Here is a 14,511-nt window from a genome sequence, read left to right as displayed (position 1 = left end):
TTGATATTGATTACAGGAAGGAAACAAAGCACTTATATTCCCCCATGTCACGAGAAACTCCTTCACTGCAATAAACATCCAGTTGATAGGAATATCTTGGGAAGGTAAATGATACTATATTTGTAAGCAAACTGAGAAAAGAGCAAGTGCTGATTGGCCATATACTCCACACACCCGTGTAGGTTCAAACATACCACAGCAGGCTATAAGTTTGTCAGATTCATAAACTAAAAAGATTGCGTATATTAAGGTATGTCAAATGTGATTGCTATTTATTGCTACCCTGCACCCTTTACTCAAATATCCAGTCCGTACATGTAAGTCCAGCTCAACTGAAGTAAACAAATTCATTGATTTAACAATTTATGCTTGATTTTAAAAGGGGGTGAGCCTGCAGGGGAATATCTAACATATGTTTGAAGTTAAGCACAAATCAACCCAGTGAAATTAGTGGTATTGATCACATGCTTAAAATTAAGCATAAAGTTCAACATTTCCCTGGTTCAGGCTTGCCATAGGAAATCCCGAGACAGGAACATCTGTAGGATGCACCCCATCTTTGCTTAGTGAAAGCTGTAGCTGTGGCTGATCTGTACAGTTGCCATACATCATTATCAGCAATATCGTGCTGACACATTGCAACCCTGACCAAAAGCCTGGCTTTCCTTCCTGAATGGCACTGGCTGAGATGAGGAGGAAATGAGTGAAAAGACTGATGTGGCCCCAAATGGCTACAGTGCAGCTGCTCAGCCATTATTTTACATTACCCTTTCAAAGGTGAAGGAAAAGCCCTTCACCCTCCATAACAGAATAAGGTTCAGCTCATCCACCTCTCAGGTCTGAAAAGGGCCAAATTTTGTTACCTCCATCGCTGTCAGCTTGGATTTCGTTCACTGGTTTCAGCACAGTGACCTCCCTTATCACAAGCATAGCTAGGACCAGAACTGGACTCTTTAGGGCAATATAAAATGATACCTCAAAAGAGATATAAAATTTTGTTTCTGTAGCGACATCAGCGCAAATCACAAGGGAGCTCCTGCCTAAACTCATTCACCCCTTCTCTACAGCATTACAAAGCCGATAAACATGTCCTCTCTATATTTACAGCTTTATAGAGTCCAAACTTTTACCTGAAATCATCCCCACTGCTACGTAATTATCTTGGCCTTCTGTCTCCTTATCACATGGCTACTACAGCTAGTAGAGGTTTCCCCTTGGTGGTGTATATATCCAGGGCAAACAAAAGGCAGCGTTACCACAGATGACAAGCAGAACTGCATGCAAGGTGGCACGTGGTTTCAGCAAGTTACATATAAACCAGGCACTAGATTGAAATGGATGTATTGAGTGCTTGAATTACACACAGGTGAAATTCTCTGACCTAAATTTAAATGGGCTTAAAATTAGAAGTTCTACCATATAACCAAAGGACGGGAAAAAAAAAAAAAAACAAACCAACAAACAGTAAAATTGCTACAGAAAAAGCAAATGCATAAAAGACATTTCTAGCAAAAGACAGCTGTTAACTCTGGGGAAACTCCAGATTAACAGCCATACCTTCCTAATCCACCTCCCATCAAGGTTCATGAAGGTTGCTTTGCTTTTTTTTAAACTTCAAGAGAATGTGTATGAGTCTCCTACAGTCTGGCTGGATGGACCGGAGAGGAGCAGAGGTTAGATACAGCCAGAAACATGGGTAGCAACTCTGCTGATGGACTTGTTCTCTGGGAACCTGGGGGAGCACAGCTCCAAAACCCTCATTCACTCCCATCAGGAGGACATGGTACTGTAGATCTAACACAATCTGTTAGCTATTTTAAATATGAATTTGGTAGGTCACTGAACTACACTGAGTTTGAAAGCCAGGCTTGATGTTTTTACTTTCTAAACCTCACAAAAATCCTTAGTTTTCACAGAAGAGTCTGTTGTCAAGATAAAATGGGCTCAGCTGGAATTCAGGACAGCTGGGCATCTTACGACAGAGTTGGGTCACAGGAGGTTTAACATATAGCTGAGAAAAGGCGGCAAATATTTTTTCTTGTTTCTGAGCTTTCACAAGCTAATCCAAACCAATCTTCCAAACATCTAGGACTTCACCACAGCTCAACTTCAAACACTTATGCACATCTACAAGCACACCCAGGTTCACGTGGTCCTCCTCTTTCAGGGTCAGTCCCCAGCAAGACTTTCAGAAATGAACTCACCCCCCACTTTTCCTCTACAGAGTTGTTCTCCAGTCCCTTACCTGGACAACGGGGTGGCCTCCAGTCGGCGCCTTGACGGCCCCTCGGCTTCCCTCCGTCTCGTAGTGTGCCCGGTGGTGGGGCTTCGGCTGTACCTCGATCCGCAGCTCGTAGGAGCCAGACTGGCTGGAGAGTGGCCACTCGAGGGGCGGGAGTGACTGCACGGGCAAACTGGGCAGAGAGAGACCACACCAGCTGAAACTCTTTAGCACTTTATTTCTCAAAGCCCTGATCCCTTCTTCTTCCAAATGCCCCACTGGGGCTGCTCTTGCTGAAATATTTAGGAGTTTGCTATTAATTTCAAGGAGAACATGCTGTCCTGCTCACGTTTGATTACAAACTCTGCTGAAATTCTGGATGAACACAATAATTTATGTGGGCCCATCTCCTTGCAGGAGAGAATAGAATAGGCTATTTCTATTTCTTAAATAGAAACATCTGTAGCAGTTATATTTTTTCAAAGATTTCCGTCTCTTATCTAGCTTTTGCTGTGCATCTTAAACTTTAATCACAAAGCATATATTGTGAAATATTAATTCCATTTACTATTACTTACCAGTTGTGTAAATTAATAATATCTTAATATTTATGGAAATCATAAACACACACAAATGAAATGCTAAATATTCTTACCTGATACTAGTTTTCCTGTTATCAAAATACACAAGGGTTTACAACATGAAATTAACACATTGAAATGTACAACTAGAGCTTGCACTGGATTTTAAACAACTCTTATTCTGTTAATACAAACTGCTGCCAGGACCAATCTAACAAGCCAGGGAAAGTCACGGCCCCGCGTTCTTTCACTCACAATTTGTGTTTAGCAGGTTGGGAGCAGCACAGGATAACGTCAGCGTGGGAACAACCTTACCGCCGAGCAGGATGGCAGGGCTGACGGGGTGCCAGTGGTGACTGCAAGTGGAGTCACAGATTTGGCAGCCTCCATCCTGGCAGACATGCACCACTCAGGGTCCAGACTTGCATGCTGCCAGTGCCAGGCAATGGAGGGAGTTGATGAGGGTAGTGCCAACGACTGAAATTTGGGTTAAATAACAATTAACAAATTAACAACCAACAATAAGTCACTTGGGGTTGACCAAATGCTCAGTCTGACTTGGAGCTGTATGCTCTATTTTGAATCAGGAAATATTTAAAGTATTTTCATCCCCGATGGAAATTTGTAAGCGACACATTCTCTGAATTTAGAAAAGCGATCAAACCATTTTCTTTAAAAGCTGCAGGATGGAACGAGTGTTTAGCCTTTTTCAAAGGCTGTCTGCAACCTGCTTTTTAGACAAATAATTTGGAAATTTGGATTTATCATATGCTGTGTTATCAATGAACTACTTTGATGATGTTCCTTCCAAACACAGATTTTTTCATCTCTTGGAATCACAATGGATTTGGTTCCCATTAACCAGTGCTGTCCCTGAGCACTTAGTTCTGGTCTGAAGCAGGATCTGCCCAGGGAAACACTCCCTAGGAATCATCATGCATGACATCCCACCATGAGAAAACACAGAAAACATGTGACCACAAGAAGCATTACATACCTGCAGATAGGTATTGCAGGTACCAGTTGCTTTGTCCAGGATGGAGGTACCAACAAAATTGATTCTGGGGCTGAGTTTCTCCTGTCCTCCTGCTCGCAAGGCCCATGGAAGTCAACAGTCTGAAAGACGTGACATGGAATGCTGTTTTTGTGAGAAGGCATTGATGAAGGATCAGGGCTGGTTTTCCAAATTTTCGTGGGAACACCACAGGAAGGATCCGTAGGAAGGCTGTTCATAGCATCCATGGAAAGAGAAGCGCTGGGCAACTGCGTGTAAGTAACTGAAGAGTTGTCTTCTCTCAAGGGGATGCGCGGAGAGGATTGTGGAGAGGGGGTCCTTGACTGCCGTGGAGAAGTGGAAGGCAGCTGAGTGCTGTAGAGCTCAGTGCAAGAGTACCTCCGTTTTGCACCTGGTGATGAAGACCTTGAGTTGGGACAGGGTGATGGTGAATGTCGTCCCAAGCAGGTTTCCTCCGTGATGCTTGTTCGTGGTGACATTATTGGAGAGGTTCTAGGAGAATAATGAGTATGGATGTTTTGAAACTGTGGACAAAGGTCATCACTAGGACCATTATTTGGTGAAACACATGGTGATGTGCAAGGAGATACATTTGTCTCTGAAATGAAACTTGCAGAGGAGCCGCTACTAGCTGGGCTCAAACACAGTGGTTCTCTGTAGCCCTCAAAGCCAGGGACAGGCAGGGTAACCCTTGGGCTAGTGGTAGCTGAGTTTGACTGATGTTCTACCAAAAGAACATCTGTGTCTCTGCTGCGGAAGGGACCCCCTGAATGAATCAGTTCATGATATGGAGTAATTTCAATCCTAGGGCTCGGAGCAGAGGCCCCTGCAGCGTTGGCAGGGTGTGTAGGTGTTGTCCCTATGCTATCTGGCTGTCCATATCTGCCCATGGGATCTGCAGAAAGGCTAGAAAAAGGCAGGGGGCATGGCTTGAGGCCACAGTCCAAGACATCATGAGCGTATGTTACTCCAGAGGGTGGGCTGTTGGTTTTATGTGGAGTCGGTTCTTCTGGAAAAAGAAGGGTCTCTTTAAGACTATAAATATTATTACAGAAGCTGAGCAATCATGGATTAAAAAAATGCATATTTATAAACTGGTTGTGATCTGATATTAGGTAAATATTTGTTTAATTCTTTTTAACTGCAATTAATGCTGTGAAAAGTACTGGATTAACAGCCAGGGAAGCTCAAGTGCTCAGAGCAGATGCAGCATGGACAGAAGCACTGCAAACACCTCCACACTGCCCAGCCGGGCTCCCTCTACCTGAGCCCTGAGCTAGAGGGATCACCTGGAAGGGTCGGCAACACATCGGCCTCTCTGCCCATTTCAATACTGGCCTTCCTACTCTTTCTGCCAAATATACCCCTTCACGCCAATTGGAATGTTACGACTTTGGTCAACTTTGGTCAACTAGGAGCTGGACTGAGGCCATCACGTCACAAAACCACTTCCAAATAGGTCTATGTAAAACCAAAAGGTTGAGGAACAGCTTTTAGCGAAGGGAGAAAAACCTTTCTTACACAGAAAAGTCCAGCCAGAAAAGGCTTCATGAAACCAAAACCAAGCTCAAGTTCCTAAATTAAAGTCAGTTCTGTGTGATGATTTGTTTGGCTCCATATCATGTCAACAAGTTTTGGTGACAGGTTTCACATGAGAAAGCACCAGATGATCAGAAAACACATTCACAAATATTTGTTAGGAAAGAGAGAGAGAGAAAGGATCCAGCCCCACGGCTGCAGGCAATCACTTTCCAAATTCAGCTCAAGGAATGTTTTGGCCAGAGAGGGAAATTTTCAGTGCAACCCTCTCTCCTGATGCAAAAAATGCTCAATTTTCAGAGATTCTCAGTCTTGTAAACTATCCCCAGGTTGCAAAGTACAGGGATGATTCTAGGCAACACAGAATTCCCACCATCACTGAGCCCAGTTCTGATCTCATCTCAGCAGCCCATCGGGCGCTTGATGCCAGCAGCATCCGAGAGAGCAGAGTCATGACAGGTATCCCCGGCACAGACCCCTTGAGGTACATCAGCTCCTGTAGCTTCCCCAGCCTCAGGGCTGAATAATATTTCTCATTATACAAAAGCATGCAGAATACTATCAGGATTTTAATGTTTTTAAAGATTTCAATGTGTCCAGCAGGAAATATCCAAAACAGCTCCACAGTTTGAGATTAATTCGCACTATCTGCTCACCCCTGGGCACAGATCAGTATGTGTCACAGGCGAAGAGGGTTTCATTTAAATATTTAAATAACTGTTCCAGAGTTTTCTCTAACTCCTACACTACATGAGGCAGAATTTCCCATGGCAAGTAATATTGTACATAAAGCCAGGTAGGAGCTCACTGTGCTTTCTGCAAAAGTTTGTAGTGAAACTTCTACGCACAGAAAGGTTGTGATTTAATCTCAGCAGGTTTCTGTTTATTCTCAGTTTTAAACGCTTCTTAGTGTGAAGGCAAAGTCCTCCACTGATTTTTGACTACTGCTTTTTGAGTTCAATGTTTTGTGCAACCTGGAGAAAACTCCACTAAAAGAAAAAGCGTAGCAGGAACTGCTGAGCCTTTGTGTTTAGCGGGAAACCCTGACAGCCAACCAAACAAACCAACACACAGAATGTCTACGTGATGGGATGGGAGACAACTGGGAGAGTCCAGCTTGCACATTTCTTAAGGTTCCCTCTGGCTTTTAATCTCAGCACACAGCTGTTGTGGGGATGGGGAAAACAGCAAAGAGTAACGGAATTTTGAGCCCAACACATTTTTAGCATCGTTGATCTTGGATATCAGAGCTTTGGCATTCCCAGGAATAGTGTGCCATTCACATCACTCAAACTCTGATGCATCAAGCCTAGATATTGATGCTGCAATCCACTTTGAATAAAACTCATCACTCCTTCGGACTCAATAGAGCAACACACGCCTCCGCAGTCACACAAAACATCACTCCCACCACTTTCAGAAGAATCACTCTGATTTAAGCTGATGCAAGGGAGTAAAATCAGCACCAAGCAGAGCGAGGCTTGATGCCAGGACTTGAGGCAGGATTCATGCAGTGACCAGCAATTGCAGAAAAGCTCTCCAGGCTGAACAGCTTCAAGGAACATCAAGGAACAGGTGACCGTTTCAGTTCCCCATTCAACACACCTACAACAAAAGTTGCCCCCACCGTACACTTTAAACCGTGTTATTTCTTCCAGATACACAGATGACAGGTAAAGAACTAAAACTCCTCACAACACACGTTGAGCAGCAAAGCTAGCATGTGTAGATTTGTGTTGAGGAGTATGGGAAAAGCAAATGTATTTGGATGTGCATGTGTAATTTTTAAAGTCCTCTGAATAACAAACACACACCACCGCTCACACTTTCTGCCCATTAAAAATTTGGCTTTAGATAACCCAAATTTTATTTGTTTTTCCCTGAAATATTATGTTTAAACGAGCACATTCATCCTTGGCATTCACTCTCCATGAAGATCCATGTTCCAGGTATTAATAACAATGTTTACGCACAACAACAAGCTGCAACATGCCTTTGCCTTCAAACAGCACTCTCGCAGAGCACTCCTCTGCCGGGATTGCTCACCCAGCGCTCCCGGGCAGCGAGCAAGGCAGGGGCCCTTTGCCAAGCAGACAACACCCACAGCCTTCTGTAAAGCAAAAATATTTAGTTTCCCCCCACATGGCCAATTATCAATAAAGCCGGCAGCGGCACTGGAATGTGGGCAAGACTGCAGACAAGAAAACCTCGGCTCGTTTGAAGAGTGCCTGGGGAATTGTGCCGGGCAGAGCTGCCCGGAGGCTGAGGCTGCGTCTTGGGCAGGGGAGAGGCTGCCGGCCCTGACTCATCGGCACATCTTCGTCAGGACCTGGGGCTTGGGGGGTTTGGGGAGATCTCCTGACCAAGTCCCAGCCCTGCATAACTTCAGAGGCACAATGAAATCACTGTCCCGGGTGCTATTGCCCACACCTGTGACGTCACAGTCTGTTGCCATGGAAATGCCGGTGATGCTACAACGCAAGACTCTGACCTCACCGGGGGAGGGAAAAGGGTTGGGTGAAGCTGCAAGGGCTGCTCTCCGGAAGTAAATGGCTCTTCCACCGAAATCAGGAGAAATTCTGCTTTTTGCTTCAGTAGGAGGGGCCTGGCTACCTGGATCCTGACCAACTTGGCTAAGGCAGGCTGGGGTTTGGAATTTGCTCAAAGAAGGGGCAGACCCAAGCCAACATCCCAGCTTCCCCAGGCGAGTTCGGTTTTGTAAACGATGTCAAGCTCCTGCTTGAGAGGGGCAGTGGGGGACAGGGAGAGTTTGCTCTGTGGCAGCCCAGCTGCCTTCCCTCTGCTTGGAGCAGCCCAGGGCATGGGAATGGCTCCAAGCAGATTGCCCCAGCAATACCCATGCTTCTCCCTGAGCTGCCAAGGTGAGCTTGGTTAGAGTGGCAGGAGCTGAGGACAGCAAACCTCACACTGCTGGCCCTCTGCCATACTGGAGATGGCAGGACGCAGCCCTGCTGCCCACCAGCCGGGTGGCCATTGCATCCCCTTACAAGGGAATAATTATGTGACTGATCAGCCTAGCAAAGGTGTCTTTCAAGAACTGAAGCAGCTTTGAAACCTTTGTGCAGATGCCCCAGAGGTATAGCTTTGCACCCAAGGTTGTGCCACCTTCAAGGGTTCATCTGTTCCTGCATATTGCCGCCCAGAACACAGACCACAATACTCCTGCAAAGGACTGTCCTCTCCACCACTTTTCTGATGGACACCTCGGCGAGCAGCACAGCAGCTTCAGCACAGCTCCTCTGACACCCCTCTGCACGTGCAGCTACAGTGCTTCCCCACCTCCCTTCACTCAAGCATTTCCCAGCCTGAGGTTTCACTCTTGAATCATCCTCTGATTCAGCACCAAAAGATCCTTCTTTTTGAAAGGGGGTTAAAAGAAAGCAAGCTTCACACCCAGACAACACTGGCACCTCCTCAGGTTCTCAGTCAGCTTTACTGTCAGCAAACAACCTATTCCCCTGTGTCACCCCAGCCTCCCGCTGAGCCCCGTAGGATGCCACCCAAACTGCCTCCACACTGCTGGTCTTATTTCCCCCTTTTTTCCATAGCCTTTACCCAGTTACTGGTTCACAACACCATCTCTCCTCTTCCCACAATGGGGAATAGAAGCAGGGCTCTGCGTCCTATGTATTGTAAACAGCAGACCAGCTCCCATGGGCAGACTGGGGAGCACTGCCAGCAGCTCCACCACCCAGCTGGTGGCTGGGCAGCCTCCCCAGGGGGGTCCCTCCAGGGCTGCCCTTAGTACTGAGTAGCCAGAAGAGTTAAAACACAGGTGGAAAAGATCAAGGGATTTAAGTTTCAAAGGACTTAACCCTTGATTTAAAAAACTCCTTTTCACACCCCTCTGAAAGGTAGAAAGGAAAACCCACACCGAGTCCTGCTGGGCTGCAGAGGACACACACCAGTGTGTGCACACGTGGCTTTGCAAGGGCCTCCCCTCCAGTTTTTTAAACAAGGCAGTCAGTAACTTCAAAGCCATTCAGTCAGCCAAATGTGACCTTGCCAATTAGCATGAAATTAGGGAAAAACTGATCACCCCAGCAACTGCATTGCATGGTGGGCTTATACAAATCATCATCTAGGAAAAGCTAACGATAGTCACGTGCGGGACACGGGAGGGCAGGGGGAGAAGTTCAGTTCTGACCTCACATCTGTTTGCTGCAGTGCGGCTCCTGGGATTTAAATGGAGTTCCTTATTTGCATAAGTAAAAGAGCCCAAATTGTTTAAACTAATTTGCTTATTGTCATTTGAAGGGCCAGTCCAGAGTTTTTTTGCATTTTTCAAAAGCCGAGTTGTCTGTTATTTACACTAGCTGCTTGGAAGCTCAAAGTGAAAGTTGGTTTCCTGAGTGAAATCTGGTATTCTCTGTTACATGTGCGTATTTGTTTCTTTACTGCAGGGCTGCCACTGAACACTGCCTCCTGTGTTACTGAGCCAGTCACCGGGACTGAGCTGCAAGCATTTTTTTTTTTTTCCCTTTTAATAGCTTTGTTTTGGGGAGAAAAAGAAGGAACGAGGCAAATTATACTGGGCTTGACACCTACAAGATGTGGCAGTGTCCCTGGGAAGCCTGCCTACAAACAAATAAGCATTTAGAGGAATACTAATATTTACAGATGCTCCCTGCTTCCTCTCTCTATATTATACATACATAGACCTTGTAGATTCGTATCACCAGATATAAGAGTCCACTGAGCCACAGCAAAGGCTTGAGCCTACGAGAAAATACTCCTTCCCATTTGCATTCTCACTTGTCTCAAGGCAGGATTTTGTCTGGAATCTTATTTAAAGATGGGGTTTGTATGGATTTTAAGTTTCAAAACACCCCACAGAGGATCAGTTCTCAGAAGGGTTAACCTCAACTATTAAATATTATGTGGCAGATTTACCTATCAGTGGATCATCACACAGTGAACACAGAATAAAAATACATGAGGGGAGCTGCTGAAGCAGAGCAGTTGTCTGGCTTTTCAGTATTTTGTCTCTCATAGTGGCCAACAACAGGTATTAAAGAATAATACACAAAGCAGTTAGCAGAATTTACTCATCTGGGACTCCTATTTGTAGGAGCTAGTTCAAATGCCTATTGACTTTCTGTCAATCTTCTCACTGAGAAACAAGGATATTCAGCACCTTTCAAGTTTGAAATAAGCCAAAACTTGGGGTACCAGTAGCAATACCTCCACATGTATCTCTCAAGGGAATGCATCTAACACATTTTTTTTAAAAGGAGACAGGAAACATCTTCAATGCCCAAGCTAAATCACAATTTCAACCTAACAGCACAGGATGCCTGCTTTGCCCAAACTTCCTAAAGCTTGTTCACCTGGGCACACCTCTCAGTTCAGCCTGCTGAAGGCAGATGTTGCTGGTTTACAAATGCTGAGATGATAGCTAATTAAAGTCTGGCAAGTAAGGGTAAAAGGCACATGGAAAATGGCACTTTGTACAGCACTCCTGCTTTTAGAAATGGTTGGCTTAGAGAGGAGTATCTAATATTAATAATATTGACTGTAGGGGTTTTATTTACCCTTTTTTCCCCTGTTGCTGTTATAGCAGTCCATGTTCCTGTTGTCTCAGGCACACATAAGCACTACTGAATGCCAGCTGCTTTCAGTAAGGATATTTATGGCATTTCCATGGCAACAAGTTGTGATATAGATCCTACTTTTAACACACAAACTTAGGTGGACACTGTCAAATCCAAACTTTTTAAAAAATTGTTTATCAGAAATAGAGTTTCATCCCAATCCATTCCTAGAGCCCCACATTTACATTTTTTCCCTAAAAATAGAGGGGTTTTAATTTTAAAATCACTTTTAGCATGTTTACAGAGATTTGTTATTATAGGACTTGTCGTGAGCGGCGGGTGGAGCAGGCCAGACTCTGAGGAAACCAGAGCCTCTTTCAACCGGGCTTTGAATGTAGGAACCAGACTGAAGTGCTGGGATCCACAGACACTCCTATGGTTTTGGTTCCATTTTGAATCCTCCACTGAAAAGGACTTGTTTTCCCAACTGCAGTTCAGACGAGGCCAGAATCGCACATGAACAACGAGCATCATTTACCACCAGCATGTGGATAAAGCCCTTTCTCAAAATTTGAACATTTTCTGTTCTCGTGTAAACATGCTTTAATCTTTTGTACATTAAAGGTCACGGATATATACTGGATTGCTTGCAGACTCTAGCTGGTGCCTTTTCAAAGTGAGGGAGAATGTTCTCCAGATTACAATGCTAGTATATATGGTTGTGATCTCTTTTTTTTTTTTATGCTAATGATTTCCATCTTTGGAACAAACAAAATTACTACTAATTATGGTTTCCAATCATTCAAATGTGGAGAAAGCAGGCTCAAGGAGGAAGTTACTTCTACTACAAGCATACACTGCTCTGCATTTATGTGGTTTGAAGATTAAACTTTCTACCCCCCACCTACGTACTATTGTATTCTGTGGAACTTCCCACTTAAGGCTTCACAGCAGTACTCTCTACTATAAAGATGTGAAAAAAAAAAAAACCCAGCATCTGAAGCTTTCACTGAGATTGAAAGTATTTTCATTAAAATCACTGACCGCTCCCCATCGTGGATTTATTTTAGCATGGTTTGATCTACATTAAACCTTAAAAGAAAAATACAGCTTTGTACATTTGATATTAACCATCCTCACTCAGCTTTGATGCTGGTGCACATCTGTATATTTAAACAAGTAAACAAAGAATAAAACTCAGCAACAAGTCTCCATTTCACTAATGATACCACAATTCAGGCCTAATAGGTCTCCTTCTCCTGCACCGTCCCCTAGGGACACATCTTCTTCTTCAAATGCCCTAAAGAAATGCCACTTCTCAACTGTGCAGAACCAACACACGTGTACCTTAGAAACAATATCCCAGCAACTCTTTCCTCTGGGTCCTGTCTCTTTTGGCTTTGTCTGGTTTACAGAAATTCGTATTTTACAGGATAGGAAGTATTGAGTTTTAGTATCATCGACTGATTGAATTATCATTTAGAAAGTCAGGGAACACTCATCCCAGTGCTTTTAGTATCACAGACTTGCATAAACTCAGAAAAGTAGGAAAACAGACTGTCACTTTTTTCTCTTTTTTTAATTTGACTTAAGCTTATACTGTTTGGACCCGGACTGGAAACTGGATCTCCCCAGCTCCTTGCCATCCAAGCAGGATGGTCAGCCTCTTCCCAGGTAGCTAACTCCCTGGGGCTCCCAGACCCGGTGCTCAAGGCGCCTTTTTGAGTTTCCAGAACACCCTCTACCATCACGATGATGGTCACAAGGAGACGAACCGAGCTGAGCTCTTCTGCTTCGTCTTGCAGAGCTGCATTCTCATACCCGGGTGCACAACTTGGTAAATAATAAGAAGGTGCCTTTCAGATACTCCCTCGCCAGATGGGGACCAAGCCACTTGCCGCCAGCGAGTGACCACTCGCAAGCGCCTGCAGGCTAAAGCAGCACCTCAGAGCCCGGCCAGCCCCGAGCACAGCCCGGCCAGCCGCACAGCGCCCGGCACCCAGCGCCACGCCGGCCCCCGCCACTCGGGCCGGGGCACACGCCCGGCTGCTGGCCCAGCGAGGGGCCCGGCGGGGCCGGCCCCGGGCGGGGCGGGGGCCCGGCAGCACCCCGGGGCTCCGCCGACCTCCCAGGGGCTGCCGAGGGGGGGGCGCGGGCAGCGCCCGGCCCGGCCCCCGGAGCCGCTCGGTCGGGCAGAGCCGGCCCCGCCGCCCCGTCGGGGCGCGGCACCGGCTCCTCCTGCAGCGGCTCCTCACCAACCTTCAATCGGCTTCAGGTAGTCGTAGTCGAAGAGGATGGAGAAGTCAAACTCCTCCTGCGGGCTGCCCTCCCGGGCCGGCCCGGGGCCATGCCCGGGGCCCCCCTCCTCCGGGTCGGGCTCCGGAGCCGGGGCGGCGGCGCTCATCGCGGCAGGGCGGGAGGGGCGGCTCGCCCGGGGCCGACCGGCTGCCGAAAGGAGCCCGAAGTGCGGTAACTGCCGCGAAACCCGTAGGTATCCTTCCAAGTGCAAGTGGAGAGGAGTTGAGGGAGGGTGGGACAAAAAAAAAAAAAAAAAAAAAAAGGGGGGAAAACAAGTAAAAAGATCTCCCGGGGGTCTCTGAGGCGGGCGCGGCTGCCCCCGACGGCGGGGGGATGCGGGCGGCGGGCCTCGGCGGCGGCACACGACGGGCTTCAGCGCGACGAGCGGTGGCAGCTTCCTGCTCCCGAGCAGCCACCTGCCGCCGGGGCCGCCCCCGTGGGGGAGGAGCCCGGCCCGGGCCGCACCGCACCGGCCCCGGGCCGCCGGGGGTGGGGGCTGCCTGCGGGGGTCGTGGTGGAAGAGAGGGGCCTGGGGAGGAGGGGAGGTGGAGCGGACAAGGGGACAGCAGGGCTGCGAGGGAAGGAATGGCCTTGCACAGGGATGGGAGCTCCATCCAGCCCCGGCCGGTGAGCCGCCTCCGCCCTGGTAGCCTCGGTTGAGCATGACTTGCTGTCTTGCACGCAGCCTCCTCCTCCCCAGCGGTCGGGCCCCTTTCTGTTGAGGTTTCCAGGGTCTCCAGCAGCTCCACGCAGCCCAGGTGCTGCCCTTGACTTCTTCAGGCTTCGTGTGTCCTGCGCCACGTGCTCCTGCCTCCCGTTGCTGGCTGCTGCTAAGGCTGCAGCAGGCAGGTTTCTGGGTGCATCTTGTTCTGCAATCACAGGCCAACCTCTCTCAACTGGAGCACCTTTAGAAACATTAAGTCCATCGTGCACAAGGCCTCTGTTCTCCTCCTGCCTTGCTCATAAACAGTGTTTCACGGAATGGGCTCTTGCCGCGGTCCCTGCTGACCACACTGCCAGTGCTGCCAGCTTCCCCAGGTACCCTCGGCCACCTTCGCCACATTGGCTCTATTCATCAACACCTTCCCCAGGCCCTTAACAGGGTGCTGGTCGCTGCCTCCCAGCAGCCTGCTACCCCTCCAATGGCTGCTACAACCAGCAATGACTTCACTCGTGGGTAACTGGAGATCCTAAATTTGTGTGTTTAGAGCATCTGTGGTCAGAAGACTCTGTTCCCTCGCTTACCTGTTTGTATGGTCCCCTTTATTAGTGTACGGATGGCTGTCACCAGGTCTGTGAGTT

General features: G+C 47.4%; 1 protein-coding gene across 3 annotated transcripts in view; it reads right to left on the bottom strand.

The window, feature by feature from the left end:
- NFATC2 (nuclear factor of activated T cells 2) overlaps positions 1-13,658 on the bottom strand; it is a 94,335-nt gene extending 80,677 nt beyond the window's left edge. For 2 of the 3 annotated variants that reach the window (XM_074843095.1, XM_074843094.1), the window contains exons 1-3: positions 13,171-13,658; positions 3,800-4,826; positions 2,246-2,414 (exon numbers count right to left, since the gene is read on the bottom strand). In XM_074843095.1, the coding sequence (XP_074699196.1) occupies positions 2,246-2,414; positions 3,800-4,826; positions 13,171-13,315 (1,341 nt within the window). In that variant the 5' untranslated portion in view covers positions 13,316-13,658. The remainder of the gene's footprint in view (positions 1-2,245; positions 2,415-3,799; positions 4,827-13,170) is intronic. The other variant, XM_074843096.1, reaches the window with a different exon arrangement.
- Between the last annotated feature and the right edge of the window lie 853 nt (positions 13,659-14,511).

Source organism: Strix aluco, chromosome 17, assembly GCF_031877795.1.
Source record: "Strix aluco isolate bStrAlu1 chromosome 17, bStrAlu1.hap1, whole genome shotgun sequence".
In the NCBI taxonomy this organism is placed as follows: Eukaryota; Metazoa; Chordata; class Aves; order Strigiformes; family Strigidae; genus Strix; species Strix aluco.
The sequence above is the reverse complement of the archived record's forward strand: the minus strand, read 5'-3'. Positions and strand labels throughout refer to the sequence as shown.